The following is a 23,764-nucleotide window of genomic DNA, read 5'->3' as shown; positions in this document are numbered from 1 at the left end:
CAACTGTTCATTAAAAAGTATCAGTAGAAAACTGCAGCCTACAGCAAGACCCGTAGGGCTTATCTTTTGCTCAGCTATTGAACAGGGAAATTCTATTTCTGTTTTCTCCTCAGACCAAGTATTATCAGTCTACTCTTTATTTTTATTCAGGAGGTTCTGGAAACTACCACAACAGTTCATAAAACTGAGATCCATTTTTTCACTAGCCTATATTACAATAACTATTAACAATAGTATAACTATTAACTATTAACAATATTAGTTAAAATGTGTCTCAGTTCAGTGCTTCCCCCCAACACTGCAGTTTTCTTTCTTAATTTCTTTATCAGGTTTGAAAATGCCCTGAAGACCAATAAAGACAGACTCTGAATTTAAAACAACCACAAAAAAACAACCCCAAAACCCTTTAGAAACATGGTACATACAGCGCTTAGTGTACAAGCTTATATATACAAGCTTACAGTGATGCCTTCCCTTAAAAATAAAATAATAAATTAACACACACACACCCAAAAGCCAGGAAAGAGCCAAATCCACGAACAGGTTAACGAAAAACTACAATTCCTTTTCTACCCTCTCAGCAAGTGAAAGAAATTGCTTTCAAAATTCCCCACAAAGTTCAGTAAGTACTTTCCCTTCCCAGTAAAAACCTTCAAGCAGAACTTACGCCACTTGTCTCATGTTGGATGGTTCCAGCAAGTCAGGAGGGGGGATACTAAGAGAGCATGGATGGGTGCAGACTGCCACAGAACTGCTGAAAGAGCATGGTTACAGGGAGCCACACAACGGCCCAGATACCACTCTCTTGGCTAACCTCTCCCCTGATAGATCTGGCTAAGATTACAGCAGTCTTACTCAGTCTGCTGATAACCAGCAACACCTAAGACATCTAAGTAGCAAGAAGGCTGCTAGCTTCTGGCTACTGTCTACACCTGTGGGCTAACAGCATCCAAATATGTTTATCTGGAATGTTTTAACTCTAGCAAGTAAAAGTATGGTTTGGGGGAGGCGGGGGGGAGCGGAAATCATTAATACAGCAGTTGACCATCCCAACTGCCAAACAGTAGCAGCATAGAAGATGGTCTTTGAACTTTATTCCCACTCAAAAGACTAGATGCTCCTTTAATAGAAATGTTATTTAGATACACTCTGATAGGACGATTCTATTTCTAAAATAAAAATTGAATGAATGAGGAATATTGATATCAAGTGCACATTATTTATAGTGCCTTCATGTAAAGATATTTTACATGGTACGAGAAAAATCAGATTTTTCATGCAGGAAGTGTATCCAGCATTTCACATGATCTGAAGTATTCAATATTTAGTTTCCTCCACTTTTAAAAAAATTAACATTTAATATGTTTAGTACTAGCAATCGCCCAAAAAGCTGTAGAGCAATTAAGATTAGAATTTGCCCATATTTATAAAACAATACATTTCAGGGGGGAAAAAAAAATAAAATCAAGCATATTGATAGGTACAGAAATCAATTTCTGTAATTGATGTGGGTACAATTTCAGATTGTGTGGGTACAATTTCAGATTCAGAGACAGGAGGTTTTAGTTTCATTTCTGTAATCAGGTGTCCCTGCTAAAGTATCTCTGAAAGGAAATTTATTAATTCAAGTAACTTGATAATTTAGCATCACCATCACACTAAGAAATATATTTAGAAAGTTATTTTTATATTTTCATTTTATACCAGGAGGCTACTAGAATACCTAAATAATGCATGAGTTGTTATAAAACTGCAATATTTTTATCTAGCAGTTGTCCAAGCAGCATGTAAATTACATTACTTTCTTTTTTTCCCCCATAATGTCATGATGTAAAGCAACACCATCTGAACTATTTCTATGGGTTCTATCTTCAACAATTTGTTAGAATAAATTGCTTCTCTTAACTATAGGATTACAAGACAGGACAAAATATAAACACCTCTTGACAGGCAAAATTTTGTTTTGTAGTCCCTAAATATTCTGTGTTCCTTCTTCCTAAACTTCAACAGCAATTAATAGCAAATTTTTGTACCTTGAAAAGAAAAAGACTCAATTCACTATTTTCATGAAATGTTACACCTGAGCACCAAATAAACACATTAATTCAGTGAGACACTCTGAAAGAGATGCAGAAGTACAAGTTGGCAAACTGTTTACCTTTTAAATTAAACCACCGACAATGACATATACTACTCTGCACTGTGCTAGCTTTAACCTTCATGTTGAGTTTCAGGTAACCCAGACATTTCATACCACAGAACTTGAAGATGAAGTGGTTGCTATTAAGTATTTGTAATAGAAAAGCCAACCATTTCCTACTGACTTATTTCTCTTCTCTTAGATAGTGATATGACAAAAAAATGGAAATGAAGAAGAACTGAATGCTCTTTTCTAAGTGCTGCACACATAAAACATCAACTGCAGTCTTTTCCAGTAGAAAACCCAGAGGATCTGGATTCAAAATCTGAAATACTCTGTAGTCCCCCTTAGTGTGCAGGTGACAGTGACAGAAAAAGAGAGGTGTGCTGTGACTAGAAATCTTAATAATTATGCCAAGTTTGAAATTATTTTTATTTCTACCTGTATGGTACTTCAATTAAGTTACCTATTTGAAAACTAGATTGTATTAATTTAATCTCAATGGCTATTTAAAGCTCATACTTCTTTGAGAATTAAACTTTCCAGTTATGAAGTAACATAGTGAAATTAGAGGACAAATTTCTTGTATGGCTTTAGAATGCCATAAAAAGTGTTATAGAATTAGCATATATGGCTATACATATAAGATTAATTTGAGTCCCTTTCCTGATTTGAACACAATACAAATGGATCCCTTTCTTTTCTTTTTAACCACACTACAGCACAAGCATGTCTGTCAAATTTATATTAGCGACTGTTTTTCCTAAAACCCACAAGGCAAAATAGTATATGAAAATAACTCAATATACTAGTTAAGACCACTAAGAAGGTTGAAAATTAAATTCTACTCACTTTGAAAATCAAGAATAATATAGAATTTAAGCATCTATATTACCTCATCCAAAAATCAAATTAAGTGAGCATTAATGAAAGCAATCCTTAACTTCAAAATTTTAACATATAACTTAAGGATTTATATTTCCAAAGCTTTTCTCCTTTAATAAATGTACTCCATTTCTGAAACATCGGAGTCATAATTTTCTACTAATTCTACTTGAAGACATCGGATATCAAAGCTTAGTACTAAGAAATATTATTTAGCCCACTGCCCCAAAGGCATTAGTTAGAAGTTTTGCTTTCTTCTCTGCTTTCTAAGTCACAGCTCCCTATGACAGTATGACTTTGACAAACTAATCTGATGAAGGATAGTTTCTATGAGCTCTAAACCCCATAAAGTACAAAAGCACATATATCTGGACTTCTGATTTTAATGCAAGTCAAACACATATTTAAATTTTAGGATGTCCTGAAGTGCTTTGTTGAATCAGGACACAAAACCACCCAACCCTAAAATGAAATTATTTCCTTCCCTAAGATTCTTTCTGAATCATCCTCTTTCAAGCATTCCGTATTTCTTCTGTTATTGTCTATGTACTAGTTAAACAGGAATTGGTACACTTCCTATTTTAAAATACATATTTCAAACACTGCCAATACATTAACTATTACAATCACATTTGCTATCATGGCAATAAAATGTACATTGGACATATGCATGCAACTTGTGAATTAATTCCTTTAAACCACGAACATGATTTTCCATGTCAGTCTAGAATTATTGGTAGTGTTTTTATTAATGTGATGGTCTACGATATTTATTGAAGTTGGAAAAAGTATGAACACAGGGCCTCCTCCAGATCTGAAAGATGCAGGAAGTTTCATTCCTTCTTTCTGTCAGTCCTGAATGCTCATCTGTGAGTCAACAGTATCTCAGTTTCACTGGATCAGAATAGCAAAATACATACTGTATTAATGTAGGTATACAAACTATGTAATGTACTGTGTAATGTAGTGAGCATAGGACAATACACAGTGAATTTTGAACTCATATTCTGTGTTGTAAATGTGACTGATTATGGCAAACACACAGGTCTCGTCTTGAGGAGGCAGAAATAACTCTATTGAATATGTCAATAACCTTAAAAGAAAATTATGTAGCATCTGAAAAATACTAGCAAAACAAGTGGCGGTTTTTTCCCCAAACAGCTCGCTCTCTCCTCAGCCCAACCCAATAGCAGCTACCCACCTCCTTCCCACAGAAAAATACTTCCACAAAAGTTAACATGACAAGCTTAAACACCAAAACTGTATCTTAGATACTTGCAGATGTATAAGCACTTCATGCCACTGAGACAGTAGAAAACAAGTGAAAAAGAGGAAGCAGTAGATCTAGTACTGGAATCTTCATGGAAATGCATTGGTCTGGCAATGTTTGTCCCTAACCCAGAAAGGTTCTCCTCAGGGGAACCTCAAGGGCAGCTTACCACTCAACCACAAACTCTGAAACATAACACAGGACAGCACTGCTTCCTTGACCTATGCATGACGAAAAGCCTTGCAGCTTTTCCCCTTGCTTCTTTCTGCCAAACTCGGGGGGGGGGGGGGGGAGGGTGTGCGCTTCCTTAAAAAACCTTATTCTTCTCATGCTCCTCCTCCTCTTATCCCTTTCCAAGGGGAGTTTAATACCTCCATTACCAGGTCTAAAAAGCAAGTTTAAAAGGGTACCTGTCTCTGAATAGACAGGTCCTGCTGCCCCAAAATGGCAGAGCAACTTTTTACAGTAAGGAAATACATACCAGGGGTTACACATCAATGGCATAATGCAAAACCCTTAAGAGCAAAAATATTAAAATTTAAACTCTAATTTGAATGGCTTCAAATTACTTCACATATATACATATATATATACACACACACAGAGCCAGACAACTCTTTACTTGATAAACTTTTAGAAAACAACAAACATAATAAGCGTAAGACACAAGCTATATTGTTTTCTTTTATTTGCAATAAAATCTTTACCTTCTATACCTTTTAATCCTAAAATAGTTATCCTGCAGACTGTCTTAAACTCTTCACTATTGTCAGCAACAGGTAAACAGACCAGACACTGATAAAAAAGTAGCTATGCTGGCAGGGGGGGGGGAAAAAAAAAAAAAAAAAAAGATGCCATCTACACTGTTAGTACAAAGGCAGGATTTCCACTGACATAAATGGGAGAAAGATAAAGTCCATGGTGAATTGAACTTGCAGAATTACAAGATACATTCCAGAAGCCAACTTCATATATACCCTAAATGCTGTCTTTGATGTTGTCATATGCATACACATGTGTATATATGTATATACAAATAGATATCTTTTAAGATACATACACATAACATTCACAAACTTTTAAAATAATTACATACACAAAATAATCTACAATTTAGCTTAATCACCGATAGGTGAGAGGGATACATTTACTTTATTGAACTAACATTTGGGCATGACACAAGCTATGGCGAGAGAAACAGCTCACAGACTTCAGTTGCATGGGCTAAAAATGATGAATGATGTTGCTCTCAACATTTTCTCTCAGACAGAAAACTTGTTTTAGATTTCTGTATTGTTCCTCCTATGTAATTGAGGAGTCATGACAAAGTCATTCTCTTCTAATCTCAGAAAAGTGCTGTATATTCTTTCCATATGGGGTATCCAATGTTTTAAAGAAAAGCAAAGGATATCATGCAGTCAAGTCAGCACTCAGTGGAAAGCTACCTTATTCAATTTCTACACAGTTAAACAATCACTGAATTCGCATCTTCAGTGGAAGCAAAGAACCATTTCTATTTTCATATGTCCTCTATTGGGACAATACCCTTGCAAGAGGATACTTAATTAGATGTTTACTCAGTTACTAAAATCCATTCTTTAAGTGTTATAATCTGCCCAATGCAGAAGTAGCAACTGAGATTTTAAGGACTTTGCAATATTCAAAAAATTAGAATAATAGGTCCAGTAAATACTCATGTATTTGTACTTAACCATTAGTCTGAAAGCAACATTTCAAGAAGTGAGACGCCAACACAGCACCAACAACGGTTCAGAAGCTAAATGTAAGGGCTCATCTTAAGTGAAAAAAATTATGCAAAAGCATACAGGGATCCCTTTGCAATCAAGTATTACGATTGTATGAAGCTTCTCTTCATGAGCTTCACATAACTCAGCACACTCTAGACCTAGACTGTGCTGGCTCACGGAACCAAACCAGTCCTTTGGACGTTAGGAACCTGACAGGAAGGCAGTAGTCACAGAGACTTAAACTGTCATAATGGAAGTATGAATTCAAAAGATCCAAAGTACCTGAAGGTTAGCTAAAAGACAAAAAACTATTTCATGCAAGAAAACCGTAGTTTGAAATTGCAAGTCTTGGTATATACACCTACATATAAAATACTTAGCAAACCACAAACCAGGCTGATACATGGGGAGCATGTTTTAAAATTACAAAAACAAACAGCTCAAGTGTTAAAAATACAGGTCAAATTTGAAAGTTTTAAATAAAATTATCTGCAGTTTAAAAAAGAAGTACAAAAATATATGAGTATATGATATTTCGCTTATAGATGCAACAAAAGAGAACAAATATGTTTCTTGTTTTCACTCAAACAAAACACCAACAAACTGAAGGAATAACACTTATTCCTGCAAGGACTACTTATAAAGGATTTTGACAACTATTTGCTACCAGCACACTACCAGAAGATCATTAGTAGAAAATATACAGCATGGGGACTAGTACATATGAAACAATACATGGAGTCTTGCAAGCATTATTGTTCTATTTTCCCCTCAGTAGTTAAATTATCTGTTCTGACTTGATTCAAAGCAACATTTATAAATCAAATTATTCTTTTTATTGCTTTACATTAGTTCTAATTTACTATATTCAAACATTTAAACTGATACACTGAAAATAAGGTTACCAACCTGAAAGGCAAATACACACTCTTCTTTGTAATTGAAAAAGGTTACTTGTCCAAAGCAGTATTCTTTCCTCTTCTCTGTTCATTTTCTACTAAGTGGGTTTCTGTATATTAAATTTATATTTCCTCAAGCATTAAAGGTACTTTCTAATCCTACATACTTAATTTGTTGAAAGATCATGAACATGAACTATTAAGATAAATTGTCCCAACTTAAGGCAAACAAGTGAAAGGCAAAAATACATTAAAAACATAAAAATTAGAATTAATATAAATATTAGATTCTTAATCTATTGTTTTACAATTGTTAAGTATTTTCAGATTTCTCTGCTACTTGATGACAATATATATGCAATAATAAATACTTGATTTTCTCACTTTTTAAAATTCTCATTCAGCTGAAATTCTGCTTTCTTTTTGCACTTTCCCTGTGTCAAACTCTGCAACTTTGCATTTGAACCTGATCTCCCTGATTTCTATTGCAGTAAGCAGGAAAATTATGCATGAAAATTAATAGTTCTCCATACGTTTTTCTACATTACTCTCTTCTAGCCAAGTTCCCTCCTCAGAGCTCTAATAGTTTGCATAGCAAAACAGCAGGTAGTATTTTATGACTCTGCAGTAGTGGTTCTAGGTCATTCTGTAGAACATGGTGTCCTCTTGTGGTCTTGGAGGTTCCCTCAATCCGAGACATATAACTGAACACCAAATTTAGTGCTGGTATCAAGGGAGGTATCAATTACAGCAAAACCCTCCTTCAATGCCACTAACCCCTCCTTCAATGCCACTAACATTTAGAATAAGCGTATCACCTTCATTAGCCTCACAGTACCAAACACAGTATATTGAAGATATGCAATGAATAACATCATTCAGGCACAGACCTGAAGGATATAAAAGCACACAACACCATTTTCCAAAAGCTATAAAACAGTCATTTTTAGCCATTTCCACATGGAGGACTATATTCTACTAAGGGGTTATTTGGGCATCTAATAACACTGAGGATTTGTAAAGGATATGAAAACCACAGATTGACATAAACTGAATAGAGATACTTTTGTTAGCAGAATTTAGCTACTGAAACTGCTCTTTAGGCACTGATTTAAGACTGTACTGATTAATATAGAAATGGGAAGACAGCTGCAATTCTGTTCAACACAGTATAACTAATATCAGAGAGAAAAAAATCTCTATTGAAATCTAACAGCATATCTAAAAGGCAACATGCTTTGGTAGCCACTAAAGTTAAAAAAGCAGTATTGGAAAAAGTAGTATTGACAATATGTCTTCTAATGCTTATTACCAAACATTTGCATGTGTAACATCCTGCACAAATCCCTCATCCTAAACCGAAAGTTCTACAGAATTCCAAGACAGACATTCCCATGTGAATTAATTAATTTTACACTGAATTTTTAAACCTTCCAATTACTTCAACTTGCTCTGTCATGGAAAGGAGGGCTATCCCGAGGTCACTAACCCATCTCAGTCAGTCACACAGTGCAATGCGTTCCAAGGGGCTACTATTTCTGCTGGATGTATAGCGTAATTGCTCCTGAAGCACAATCCACCATACTGCACAAAATCATGCAGTATTCCTAAATGCAATACATACTATGACATGGCACAGAAAATAGCACCACTAAAAGGACAAAAATTTGCCTACACAATGTGCTGTGGAAATAAGCTCTTGTGTGATAAACTGAGGTAAGCTCTTGCAGAGCTGATGTGAAAGCGCCACTTTGTGACTTGCAAGCTATTTAAAGCAGGTAGCCAGAAGTATAATCACTAATCAATTCCAATTATACACCTGGCTTATGTGTCATCATAGGAGTCTTTCATGAGGGCAATGGATGGCACCCATTTCTTACTGTAAAGAAAATATACTTTTTCTGAGATCTGATATGACAGAAAGTGATTGTTTGTTTATGCATGATTAAGGTACAATTTTGTCCCAAAGCTAAAGCACTTAAAGAATAAGCGATGCAAATTTTTTAATGAGTTGCTTAACTGATAATTTTGCATGCATCAATTGTGCAACTGAAGTTGTAATTCAATTAGTATTTAAAGTAATTAAGGACGAAAGACTATCAAAAAAAGCTTAAAAGAAGGCTTTCGCAATTTACTGAAGTGGCTGATACTCCATCACTTCAAAAAAGGAGAATTAGTTATGTAACAGAGAAGAAAATACATTGTTTCTATTACAAAACTATCCACTAAAAATGACATGAAAGATGCATGATCTTCTAATACATGAAAAAAAGCAGAAAAGCTCTCCTAAGTACTTTCATTTATTAGGTTAGTAGGCAATGAACAGCTACATTAACTCTGGACTTTATGCCAAGAACACAGACCTACAGATTTTGTTGATAAATTCCATATATATTTATATCACCACCTCTTATTCCAGATTATGTGCATTACTACTCATTACATATCACACGTGCCAAGCTTATCTACTCATTTTTACAGAACACTTGAGAAATCATTTGAAGTCAGACAGGAGTTACTATCTTTAAACATTCACAATCCACATTCACTGACATCTGAATGCCATTAAGGAATTTATAAGTATTTTTTTTTTCTCTTTTTTTTAATTGTATATTACTTCATAGAATTAGTAATTATGATTTTTTCTATCATAGACAAAGTTGCAACAGATATAATTAGAATGATTCTGGCATTTTAGTGATACATGTATTAATGTGGTCTTAGGCCAAATAAAATGTCATGAGTATTTTAGTCATTATGTCAGCTTCTTTTGATGGCTACACTGATAACTATGCTGGTGCTTCTTAGATATTTGATACATGAACTCAGTGATACTACGGCAAAAAAAAAAGTAAAAGGAAAAAAATCCCATATAAAAGCTAACAACTTTGATTAATATTAGGAATGCTGATTTAAGCACCCAGTGGTTTAGTACAGACATTTTTAGTCATAAGCATGATTTAAATCTCAAATATTTTATTTGTGATAGTTAAATACATTTTTCAGATCATTCCTACACTGTAAAGAAAAATTACTTTGATTACTTCTCTTCTCAATCCTTACTGGATTTGTGATGTATATTGCAATGTGTATTTAAGCTCTTGAACATTTTAAAGTTTTGGTGATTAAGGATTAAACTACATGATACTACATATTTACTACATACATACTACAGTATTTGCTGTGTTTGTTGCAAAATCCCTATATCATAGGAAAAAACAGAAATTCCCATTTTAAAATAGGAGAGCTAAGACACAAAGACACAGATTATGGGAACTAAGCACCCAAATGCCTTTAAAAAGCTGGTTCAAAGAACTTACAACAATTGGTGAACAGCAGAGGAAATTTAAGGAATTTAGACTGATACTTTTTAAAATTTACAGAAATATTTAATGAATTACTGACCAGTGTTAATTGCTGGCATTTATTGAAAAGAATGGAGTAGAGATTACATTTTACATATACAGCTGTCCAGTACAGTTTTGGGGGTTTTGTGCATTTGTCTACTGAGTTACGTCATCAATATTTCATATAATAAAAATTCCACTCACTCTTCTCAGTGAGTGGAAAAATTGATGTATTAACTACATTATCAGTGAATCTGCAGCTGATGAGGGCGAAGTCTGTATAAAAATAGCAGGTACTGTCTAGCAGGTGTAAAAAATATTTATGACAGTCACCTCTTTTTCTGTGTGTGTGGATAGGAAAGGTTTTTTTCCCAACTCTTACTGATACTATGAGTTAAGTACCTTGTTTCCAATGGCCTTTTTTGGTGGAAAGTTAAAAGTCCTCACTTGCTGGTATTTATTCTGTAATTTATGATGCAAGCTTCTGAACTCCGCATATCTTCGATAAACGTTCCATTCATCATCCTTTATCCTAATATAAACCTGCAAAATACAGACATGGAAGGAAATAATTTAAAGACAAAGCATTGAACTAATATATCTCCTTTACTCTTTAAAGCTTTGTGGCTTAACACCTTCACATTCATGATGCAATGGTACCAGAAGTTCCAGGATCACTTACCCATAGATACATCTCTGACTGCACATTTGCTGTTTCTGTTCTACAGGTCATTAATCTTATTCTCTCCCTTCTTCCCTCTCCTTCTCTTTTTCTCTCTTTTTATTATATTAATCAAGACAAACATAGCTTGCTCATTTTAACATCACTCTGGGGCAACTGTGGTAGCACTTTTTGTTACCATAGTTTCCAGCATATTCTACTAGCCAGTGACCAAAGGAAAAAATAATTTAATACCACTATAAAATTGATTTCTATGAACTCACAGTTTTTCAACTTTGTAGATTAGCTTTGTAGCATCAGAATTGCAAAATACAATTTTATCCAAAGCATGAAACTTAATTTACTTTCTAAAAAAAATTACACTGAAAACTAAACTAGAAATTTTATTGTTTGGAAAATAAACACAGTTCATTTCTTTCTGCTTGTATAAGACATTAAGTATAATTTAACACAGCTGTACTTTTTGTGATTCTGTTTTTGTTTGCCACTCAATTATTTCATGAGCATATTACCAATTACATGCTAAATATTCACGTTCTCTAGGAAAATTTCATGCAGAAGTGAAATATACTTACAGAAACTGAGATTTCATTCATTACTAGGGAATAACCTTTCCGCTACAGAAATAAGCCCACAGTTTAAAAGAATGCTGAAATAACACAAGTCAGAAACTATAAACCAAGCATCAAAAGTCAAGACCAGAATGACCTTTTCCTTAGCTTCTTCTGTAGAATCTGTAGCTCATTCATTCTCAGGTGTGAGATGCAGTATTCTGAATCTCAGTATTTTGCATCACAAATTAAGCTGGAATAGTACTGATGACACGGCACTGCCTTGCTTCTCCAACAAAAACCAGTAATTTTGTAAGTTGTAAGGCAAGTATCAGGAGAACGCTTAATGTAAAAGAGCAACACCAACAATCATCACCCAAAGAGTGCGCAGTAACAACTATATTTTTGTGAATACTAGAAAAAAAATGAAATTTGGATTTTCATGTGGCCGATTCCAACTCCGAATTCTAGCTTTTCCTGATGACCGAAACGTTAACATGGTCCTTCTCCTCTAGATTTGTCAAGTCCTTAGAAAAAACAAAATTTTACTAAGGACTCATGGTGTTTCAGAGATGCAGTGATGTCAAGTGAATGTCTTCTCCCACAAAAGCAGCTTATGCAGCCTTCCTTTGGTTTGGTCTTTAAGAAGTCCTCTTATCTCTACAGACACCTAGTTTCACAAATTTATTGGAGGCTTCTGCCTTGCAACAAAATACAATATACCATGCAGATACCATGCAATTTCCACCAAATTATATTTCACTGTAGGAAATATATATTCAATAGAATCCAGTATTATGAATAACAAGCGTATTTTTTTGGTTACTATTGTACTTCACCAAAAAATGAATACTATAATTCCAAAATTAGCACATCTAATAGAAGAGATTCAGAGTATTGTGTGAATTACAAATGCATATGTAAACAAAAATTCAACTAGTTTTGGTAACAAGAATTCAGATAGTGTAATGACGGAACCACTATAAGTGTGCAAGAAGTATTCAGATTTCTTTCTCATTTTGAAAATATAGCCAAGATAATTAAACACCTACAGGACCATCTGTTTTAACAATTCAGTACACTTCTGAAGGAAAATGAAGGGAAATACGAAATGCAAGTATTTTGCATAATTTCAAGAAAATTCATTTAATGTAGTAAAAACTGTATTAAACACTCTTTATTCACCCAGCTCTAACCTCTTGCTTCAACCAGCATATTGTTTGAAATTTTGTATACATCCCCAAGATTCATGCTTCAGCTTCCCTATGGGCGGTGGGGACAACAAAAAGGCTTAACTTATTTTTAACCAAGTTATTTAATATGGAAATCCTAATCTAACTAAGCTGTTATCTTTGCAGATGCGATTTGGTGAATCATGCTGTTCAGTATTACCTGTTAAGCTGTAACTCATAGTTAACTAATTAAGGAATCCAGTACACTGTAATTGAAATTTTTAAGGACGGCAAAAACATAGATTAATTTCTTAGATAAAACTGTTATAGAATTTCTTCCTGTTCTTCTATGTACATAGATATTGATTTCTTTTAGACAGTAAGAAATGAAAATGCAACATTTGGAGCCCTGTGCCATATTGAATATACTGACAATCATATAATAGAGTATGAAAGGCACATTAAAGTTCATTATGTAGTACACATTTAAAGCTTTATTATCTCAACAGGGAATACTATTCACAAGCCAAGGTATTGCAAGACACTTAATGCAAATTCAGTTGGGAAATCAAACAAAGTAAATCCTAAATATAAAACTGCTTGAATAAACTTATTCTAGTCTAGTCATATAAGGCATATAGTTATCCTCATTTAAATCAAATACAAATCATACAACTTAAGCACAGGAATAACAGGGAACAATTATCTTTGTAGACAAAATTTTGGAATAATACCAAATCAAACAACTTGAGATGCATGGTGTGAAATTGTCTTAGAAGTCATCAGGACTAGTCCCATCATCTTCAATGTATCTACAATTTCATTCACAGTCTTTTAATGGGAAATCAATGAAATCTGTAGCTGCCAAATACACTTTTGTGTACGTTTGTCCCAAATTATCATTGCACCCTAGAGCGACACCACTTTCTACTACTGAAAATACCTTAACATATGACAAATAATTACAGAACAGTATTTTAAGAGCATGTTATAGAAAGTTGAAAGGACTACTCTTAGGCTCATTCTCTGATCAATTTAAAAATCAATTCCAAATCACTACACTTCCTTTCAAATGCCCATGTTTTCCTGAAATCATCCACTTCCTAACCTAATTAAGTAATTTTCAAGGTAACAAAAATTTACAGACCAATCAAAATCACCGCTAGAATGCTTATTTGATTGTAGACAAAAGATTTCACTTTAATATTCTCTTGTATATCAAAAAATGAATTAAGTAGCTTTTGCTTGTAATTTAGGAGCACTTTCCAATTGGGTCTCCCATGTAAAGATTGACTGGTAAACTTTTTGTAGCTATGATTTACAGCAGCTGAAAGAAAAACTTCAGTTAATAAGTATATATAATGAATTAGTCTGTTATTTTCTCATCACAAACATGTTTGAAGTCAAAGATTTGAAGAGAAATACAAAATATTAACTTATTACTGGTTTTGCTTTTTCAGCCAACTACCTGCTAACTTAATATTACTGAAATGGTAAAAAACTTCTGAGAAACAATTTGAAAGCACCAGTTTAATGGTTGTATACTGAAATGAATAAACCCTACTCCCATGGTACCAGTTTTTGAGCCAAAAGTTTCTTTAATAGGTTAAGGAATCTTCAAGCAATTCTAAGTCAAAAATGCTGTTAACAAATCCTGGTAACAGACTTGTAACTATTGACACAGTTCATCACTGCTTATGTATAAAAGCCTGAGGAGAAGAAAGGACAAAGGCCAAAATCCCAGCTTGCCCTAGTTCCAGTGTACCTTCACAGATTAAATGCGTATAATCAATACTTGTTCTTCAGGTCTGCATAAGTCTAAAGTGAGTGCTTTTCTTTTTGGATGCAAAAATATAGATTGGTATATTTAGGATTCACTTTTTGGCGCTCTGTCAAGCACTGCAGGTAGAAAGAGATACTGAATGGGATATTAGAGAATTTTCTTCTGTTGCAATGACATTCATGGTTATAGAAATACCAGATTAAGCATCAGGAAGGAACTTCCCTAAACCAAGTTACTCCTGAATCTTCCCTACAAATACGGCTCGCGTTTCCTGGTAGGATGATCTGAATACATAATGAAAAATGAATTCTAATCAGAGAACTCTGTGGATGGGGATAAATGCACACCTGCTGAAGTTAAAGTCCCTGTGAGTCCATGTCCCATTCCAGAGGCAAGAAAAATGTCAGAAGAGGAGAGAATAATGCTAATGGAAGGTGAGCAGTGAAACTCTACTAAACCACATATAAAATTCAATGGCACAAGATGCAAGAGAACTTGGAACATTTCAGCAGCAGAACACTTCAAAGGACATAGGAATACTGAGAAAGTTTGTAAAGAATCAGTCCTATGCTGGACAAGGTCATAGTTTTTCTTACAAGCATGAAAAAAAAATAATGGGCAGTATAGGGAATGCAAAAGAGGCAGTATAGGGAATGCAATCTACACTAAGGAAGCTACTGTGACATTTGCCACCTAACTAAGCATTATCGGGGGGGGGGGGTGGGGGGGGGTGTGAGAGAAAAACTATTATTTCTGCATTATTTTATTTCTACTGTATTACTGTATTTTTAACTTCCTTACCCTCACTAATAAAAAGGGTTTTCTGGAGATCCTCATTTGTTACATATGCCTTTCAAATCAATACCCAAGCATGTCACAACAAAAAGAAAAATTAGCAACTGGTTTGATAGAGACAACCCAATCACCATGAATACAAAAACGTAACATGCAAATCAGCACTATTACTTTTTAAGTGTTAACTCAGCTAAGCTTGACTGGTGAAAGTTTTCTTTACATTTGCTTTTAAATAACACTTTACATAATTTTGGAGTACCATTGGTCCATAGTTTTACCTTTACACTTCAGTACTCAGTACAGCAAGAAAAAGGAAAGTTGACATGAACCAGTAGAGATGCTTTAATTTTTTGCTAGTTTCATTCTTGGTAAAGAAGCTATAAAATGCTTCTGTAAGATGAGAACGTTTGCTTCAGATACAAGAATATCTGTTTAGATAGAACAGATTAAGATAAAAAAGGATGAGAAGATTAATAATCAAACCTGCTCATGCTAACAGAACATACATATCTTAAGAAGCATATTGCTAGCACTCAGCAGGACAAACCAATGAATGAATGACAGTTCTTAAATGGATTTTATGCGTCTTCTAAGACTGGCAATTTGAACATTGTGGGGGGATGGGAGAAGAGATTATAGAGGGAGGGAGACGTTATGTGTTTAACTTTACCTCTTTCCCTCCCTGCCCCCCCAGACAGAATAAAGTAAACTTGGAACAAATAAAAAATTACATAGAATAGACTGCTCCTCCGACTACCCATGTTGATACACCTCTTCTAACACTTTGTTGGGTTAGAAAAGCCAACAAAAAACATGCAAAGAGATGATATGGATGAAGTTCAAACTGCAAGCACTTCAGCTTTTCCCCTTCTTATAGGCAGAATCTACCAACAAAATCTTACATCTCCTTTACATCTTGCCTTTGGAAATAGTAAATTTAAATAATTATATATTGTATTATATAATCATAAAACAATCATAATTTCATGCCAGGTCCAAACTGCAGCACTTGTAATGTCCCTAAATTATCTTCTAATATTACTAAAATTATCTTCTAAAATACTTTAATCCTACTGTGATCCACGTTATCTTTTACCAATCTTAACAGTAAGGATAATTTCTTTTTATTCTTACAAAAAGTAATCTATTAAACAGCATAAAAAGACATCCTCTTCTGCTACAGCTACAGAGAGAGAACATCAAGCACAAGACAGGAACTTGTAAAAGTCCAGTTCAGAATTACTGATGGAGAGCTGGAAGTAGTAAGAGGAGACAAGATCTCATCTGCATTAAAAGTTCTCCTCAACTACCTAACCCAGTCTATCATTTTCACTGCCTCCACTGTAAGTTTCCCATATAAAAAAACCAACCAAACAAACAAAAACCAACCAAAACCCACCTGTTTAAGAATGTCTGTTAAATTTCTTTATGATAAAAAGGGGAGAAGAAACTGAAGAGAAACAATTTCAGTGCTCTGAACTATAAAGCAAAACTTGTTAACATCAATAAAATTTATCTACTGATTCTCTGTGTTTATTGTTTGGTATTACAGACATTATAGAAGCCTGGAATATTCATTGCAACAATTCCCAAGTAATTATTAACTTAACGTTTGGTTAAATGAATCTTATAACCCATGGTATTTCAATAGAAACAAAACTGCCAGTACTTTTGTAGAGTATTGCTAACATAATCTAAGAAAAATGACTGAGTAGTCTTTCTGTGGAAAGAAGAAAATTCATTCATTTTAACCAGAGGTGCAGACACGTTCTGGGATGAGCTTCTGTAACTACTACTTGTTCTGTTTCTCAAATATTGGTTTAAAATTATAATAAAGTTTTTAAAATTCTTAAAACTAACTCAACTTTAATGTACATCTTAATTATTCAGGAACACTAAATTAAAAAGATTTTTATAAAAATTTACAATTTAAGAAATAATTGTTTTCAGGGGATTGGAACTACCTTTTCTTCCTATTTCATAGTGTGCTATTCTGAGAGGAATGATGTATTTCAATCTATTTAGGAAGCTTTTATCAAAATTATTTCTCCACTCAAAACATATAGAAGAAGTAAAAGGTATGAATCCAAAGGGGAAGTATATAGCAAAAAAGGAGGAACAGTTACATTTTTTTACTTTACTTCAGGACAATGGGGTTCTGTTTAGAATATAAATTCAAGCTGAATTCTCCAAAGTTACCTTCGAAATGTGAGAAATGAATACAAATGCAAGTTATATTTTGACACAGCTGCAGGACTTTATGGTTAAGTTCTCCCTTTGAAAATGATCCAATTTAAGAATTTCTGCATAATGAAAAACAAACGGAACAATGAAACTTTTCAGCCACGATATGAGCAGCTTTTTGTGTGCCTTTCTATGTACAGAGACATCACAGGAATTAAAGTGAACAAGCTTTTATCTCAATAAAACCATTTTTTCTACTTGCACAAAGACTACAAATACTATATTTTGTTATGTTAAATCTTCAACTTTTTGATATTTAGTTCATAAAAATTAATAATACAGTGTCAAATATATGAGAGAATGCACATCAGAGCATGAACCTTAAAAACAGGCAATATTGCTCTAATAAACAGAAAAGTGTCATGCATTTTAGGCCTACCCACTCAATTACATACATGCAGAATTATGTTCACTAGTTTCACAGTTCTGTTTCTATTCACCAAATGCACTAAAGTGATGACACTAAAGAACAAAAGCAGCACGCCCATGCTTTTGCTGGATGGAATCAATATCTTTTTTATTTTTAATATTAATCAGATCAGCACAAAAGATTCCACTCAATAACATAGTTAGCTCCTTTTGACAGGGAAATATTACTTATAATACCCAATAATAATTAACACCATTTCACAAACATGCACTTTGAACTGATACAGCCATTGCAATACATGACAACCACTGCAATGAAAGAAGTTTCTGCAGAAGAGAATACAGGTAAAATGACAGAACTGCTGTCTTTTTCTCCAAATAGAACATTTTGGGTGCTCTGGCCAAGGAAAGGAGGATATCTCACCCATCGGTTTGTAAATAAGATAACTATTATTTATTCTAGATATTTATTGGATATAAACTATTTTCTTCTTTCTGTAGTAGGTATAAAATAATTTGAAAATTGAAATTCTACTTTTATTTTCCTAGTATTTTTTGCATCTAGATCAGCATTTCTACAAGCACATCCATGTATTAAGTTGTATTATGGTTTCCTCTAGAAAAATAAATGATTATAAAAGTCTCCAAGGACTGATCTCATCTTTGAATACTCCCTCCATCCCAGCTATTTAAAAATTTTTTTCCTTTACCTACTCTTATGCTTCTCTGACACATCCTCGGGTCTCATTACAGAAAAAGTGGGATATTCACCCTTTTGGCTTATGCACCCTCAAACCACTCTCTTTCAGAATGCCATGAGCCATATCTTTCTCTCAAATTCTCCCAATCATTCTAGGCCATTTTCTTCTCTACTTGCTCTGAGAAGGAATATGATTAGAAGACTATTTCTCCTTTTTGCCTGTTTAGTGCTGCAGCTGCCAAAGTAATCCAATTCCTCATATATCAGGGAAATGAAATTCAACTTTGGGTTTAATTTTTGTAATTTGTTGCCTACTTTTCAACTATTTTAACTGTCAATCCATTGTCTTCCATTGTTAAGACTTCTACCTTTGATGAAATACTAAGGCTATGCTGGCTCATGTATAAATTAAAGGTCAACAGTCACATCTGGCAGATCCCGGACTGTGCTTTCACTGTTTCATCTCTCACCCAAAGAATTTGCTGGGCCCTCTCCCCCTCAAAAACTCCTGAGTATCAGATACTGTTCTCCTCCCATCTCCTTTATGTTGCGTTTCTGTGAAAAGTCTTCCCTCTGTTTAAGCAGGAGCATTCAGGTACTGTGAATAGCCCTTTCACATGAAGGTATACTGCTCCTCCCTCAGAAAGAAAGTGGAGAGGAAAAACAGAACATCATTTAAAGTAATATAAAAAGAAATATTGTAAGAAAAGATATCAGTCAATATTAAACAGTAAGACTGAAGAGAGTCAAAGGAATAAAAAAGTTGTAAGAAAATATGTTTATTGATGATAATCTTATGGGGAGTCCTATTCATATGCAAATAGCAACAGTCTTGTCTGATTAGCATGTTTATCTTTAATCTTATTTGGTATAACCTAAAATGTTTACTACTCTGAAAACAAGGCAGATTTGCAAGTAGCCATTTAAATATCGATATCACTTTAAGAATCACAAAAATCTCGGTTTCATTATCTTAAGTGTCAGCCATTGGTAATTACAGCAACAAAAGGCATGACTAATGGCATTTGCCATACACGTCACAGGAAAGTGGAATCCATATGTATGCAGAAAATAACAAGATACTCTACAGCTGAGAAATATGATAAAATAATAATACTGCAATAATCATCTTGCTTCACAGGCACTAAAGAAACTGTAATTAACTATCACCATCTAGAGGTAAAATGTAATTGCAAGAATTGTTTTTTATTCTGATCTGGATTCTGTCTTCATCCCTGGGAAAATACCAGACAAGAAATTATTTTCTAATGGTAGGCTGACTGAGCAACATCTGCCTCACAAAAAAGATTCACAAAAAAGATGCGCATCAAAATGCACAGGCCACAAATAGCAGTCATCAGAAAACAACTAGTTAACTAGAGAACATGGGATGTTTCTAAGAGAAGGGTAGACTTTTGCCAGCATGACCCTGATTTTACAAAGCTGCGTAATATTTAAATTGTCTGTTTAAAGGACTAGGCTTTCTTAACTGTTACTTTGTACGAAATACCTTAGTTTCTTCATATATGGCTAGGTCCCTTAATGCTTATAACTAATCGGTTTACCACTTACTAATAGCCATTGCAAACTTTGTACAAGAATAAACCTCCGAAGCTTCTTTTGGACTCAAAGTGGATAACTGTAATTGTTCTAATGTTCTTGCTAGAAGATATCGTTATGACAATCTCGTCTGAGCTCCTGTCACAGCCCAGATAATTTCATCCAGTAACGTCTAAATAATCCTTATGATTTGTTGATTCATAATAAGGACATCAGCTGGTCATCAAATTAATCTTTCTACTCAGGTGCAAAATTAATTATACTAGTAATCTGTCAGCACTAATGACTGGCAAGACAGTAGTCAAGATATAAACCTGAAGCAAAACAAAGCTGAGCAAGTATAAAGAGAGAGGATGCGCTTCTGAAAACATTAGAATGAGCTTGCCACGCATACAAGATAAACACTAGTGGAAGGAAAGAGATTTCCTAATCATACCTATTATTTCCATTTTAGGACTAAATTAGTCACTCTTAGCATAGCATTACAAGGGCAACTCATGTTTAGTTAATCCTACATCATGACCTCCAAGTTTCTTCCACTGTACTGTTACTGCAAGGCATACCGATTTCAACAGTTCAGAAAATTCTTTGGTGAATTATGAAATGTATTTTTTTAACCAAATTCTTTTCTATAGTTAAATATTACAGTAGTGAATTTTTGCTTTTGTTGTTCCTTTTACAATAGTTCAAATTAATTAATTTTAGTTTATTTAAATTCCTATTCCCATCCCAAACACCTGCTCTTCTTTACATGTAAACCTTCCTCTACTTTTCAGTTTATAAATTTTATGATCTTCAGGTGCCAGTAACTGAGTCCTGCATTTAAAATCATCCCTCCTGTGAAAACTCCCTTTATTCCAGAAACATATCCAAATCCTGATGAATCCAAACCCTTTATTTTTCCAACATTTTTTTCATTCATGCAGCAAAATACTAGGTCTCCACCTCTCTGAAGCCTCCATACCCTCCTTTAACCTGTATCACTGGAAACCAAATGGAACATTATCTTCCACACCGTGGCTTAGTAGCCCATCTAGAAACATGAAGTCTTCCCATCTTTCCACTTATCAGGTAAATTCCCATATGATACCCTAGGGAATGACAAAATTGAACTCCCCAACACTTACAGCCACCTCTTCTCAGTAGGTATCTTTGTCCTCAGAGGACTATTCACAGTGCAAGAGAAAACAAAGCACTAAATGGCTATTTAATTTTAAAAGCCCTGTATCACAATGTTTATTTTTTGTCTTTATTTATCGTAGTCACCATTTATTTATTGTAGTCACCTGAAAGTTCGTCAATTATTGTGAAATGGTGATATTTCAAAAAACAAGTGAAAAAAATTTAATTGACATTAATAACTGCACTTAAGCGCACATCCTATTCTAAATAGCTTTTTCACTAAAATTTGTACACCATCTAATTGTTGTAACATCCACAGCTGAATGATGTAAGTCTATGGCTCTGTTAATTTTTAAGGCAGTATTAGATAGTGCTAAACTGTGAGCACTGATTAATCTGCTGCTCACAACTGTCCCCTTGTACTCAGTCATTCGAATTGAGCATAAATTTGGCTATGTTCCCAGACCTTGTTTTTAAATTCTTAAGATTCATAACCAGTAAATGCTGCCAGTGAAACATTACTGCAAGAGTGCAGTGTAACTCTACAAATACAGAGGTCTGATTAAAATTTCCACATCTACTAGGATTCATTACAAAATGTTGCTTGCTTTCAGAGTCCACAACCTTATTTCTGAGCTTGTCCAGAATCCTTAATTCTTAACAGAAATTAAAGAAACTATTTGATGGTTGAAACTATATGACAAGTATGCTGGAGCTGGAAAATTTTCCTTCTATATTCACTGAAGAATAACATCTGGGTTTTTTTTAAGGATGGAAGATGTACTGATTTTGAACATGACATCTGAAACATACCGAAATATTAACATGACACAAAAAGAAATGCTTTGAAACGCCCTTCAAAACAGCATTACAAATCTGCATTAAATTAAAAAAAATAAAGAAAATTTTAAAAAAGCAAGCACTATAACAAAACTCCTGCTGGAGTCTATTCTTATCCTGTCCAGGTCAGGCCCTCCTGATACGCAAATTAACATGTCATTCATTTCTTTTCCTGATTTACAAAGCACAAATGCAAAATTGGCATTGACTTCAAAGAGGCACAGCTACCCAGATTTTTCTCTCCTAATTCTTATATTCTTAAGAAGCATTTATAAGCCCAGGAAAAAAGATGACAGATACTGTGGAACTGATAGTTTGGCAAAGCATGAACCTATTTGAGGTGCTCTGCAATTCTTTCCACCCTCTTTTGGTCACTTCCCAGGCACATGATACGTATGCAGTAGTTTATTTTCTGCTAGAAAATATGCATTTATAAGCAAAAAGAGACAGAAGAGGCACAACAATTCTAAAGTGCATCAACAATAAATGTGACATAGCAAGTCTCCACTGGCACGCTGTCTTCCTCTCTCCATCAAGTGAAATGCTCTGGAGATACACAATTTCAAATCAGCAAAGGTTAACAATGTGGCTTATAACAGGAGGGGAGAGGAGGACAACCTCTTTAGCTTTCTAACAACAGAAAATGCACAAGAAAATCAAGCCATGTTAGAAATACATTTACATGAACTGCATTTGGAAAAGCAAGTCAAGGTCCATGCCCTTTTGTAACATCTTCATTTGGCAGCAACATCTTACCTTAATAGTATTACACGTACGATCTAATTTTCAGGCAGGCTAAGCATCTTAAGGCTAATTTCCAATTAGCTTTAAGTACAGTCGTAAGTACTTAGCATATCTAAAAATGATGCTTACCCAAACCCAAAGTTTCAAACTTTGCCTGTTCCAACTGGCACACTTTAGCTTTCTCCAAAGTTTGTTTGACATCTTTTTCTCAGAATTAACCAACACAGTCAGCTTTTACATCTCAAGTTATGGTTACTCACACACTCACAGAGAAATCTGAACTCCAAAAGATGTTGGTAACGATCTCAATAATATCAACATTCTGCAATATTGCTACTTTCCTTTACAATGATATACTACAAGCAATTTCTCATGTAGCTGATACAAAGAGTTATACATGCATTTTAATTTTCTGCCATTGGAGAAATAAATGATAAAGCAGCAAAAATAATGTTTATTATGAATAAGAGGACTCTCAGAAATGAGCTCAGTCATTTATCCTAATTGTCACTCCCAGTCCTTGTCTGTTCATTACATACTGGTAGCCTGGTAAATATCCTCTTCCACAATTTCAACATTGAATCAAATTCCCTGTAATCAAATCAGGAGCACATGTTTTGGCAGAGACTTAAACAAGCTAAATGCACAGTGCTGTTACTGAGGCTATTCTGAAGTTTTATAAATTAATGCTTTCCTGGTAGCTATAAAATGCAGAATATATATTCAGCAAGCACATGACTACATATTTGATCAGAGATGTCACAATCACTTCAAGTGTTTCATCATAGTGCTATGCTACAGAGTGTATGTCTATTCAGGAAAATTTCTTTTTTTTCACGTGCACAGTGGCAGAAAACAAAGTAATTTGCTAGACAGATAGTCCACCCAGTCATACTCCTGTTACTGAGATCAA

At 34.2% G+C, this 23,764-nt stretch overlaps 1 protein-coding gene across 2 annotated transcripts in view; it reads right to left on the bottom strand.

Annotated features, from left to right (window-relative positions):
* Positions 1-23,764, bottom strand: part of SNX29 (sorting nexin 29) — a 145,337-nt gene that overhangs the window by 44,656 nt on the left and 76,917 nt on the right. For both annotated transcript variants that reach the window (XM_076351069.1, XM_076351070.1), the window contains exon 19: positions 10,692-10,832. In XM_076351069.1, coding sequence (XP_076207184.1) covers positions 10,692-10,832 — 141 coding nt within the window. The remainder of the gene's footprint in view (positions 1-10,691; positions 10,833-23,764) is intronic.

The sequence above is a fragment of the Aptenodytes patagonicus genome, chromosome 13 (assembly GCF_965638725.1).
Source record: "Aptenodytes patagonicus chromosome 13, bAptPat1.pri.cur, whole genome shotgun sequence".
In the NCBI taxonomy this organism is placed as follows: Eukaryota; Metazoa; Chordata; class Aves; order Sphenisciformes; family Spheniscidae; genus Aptenodytes; species Aptenodytes patagonicus.
The sequence above is the reverse complement of the archived record's forward strand: the minus strand, read 5'-3'. Positions and strand labels throughout refer to the sequence as shown.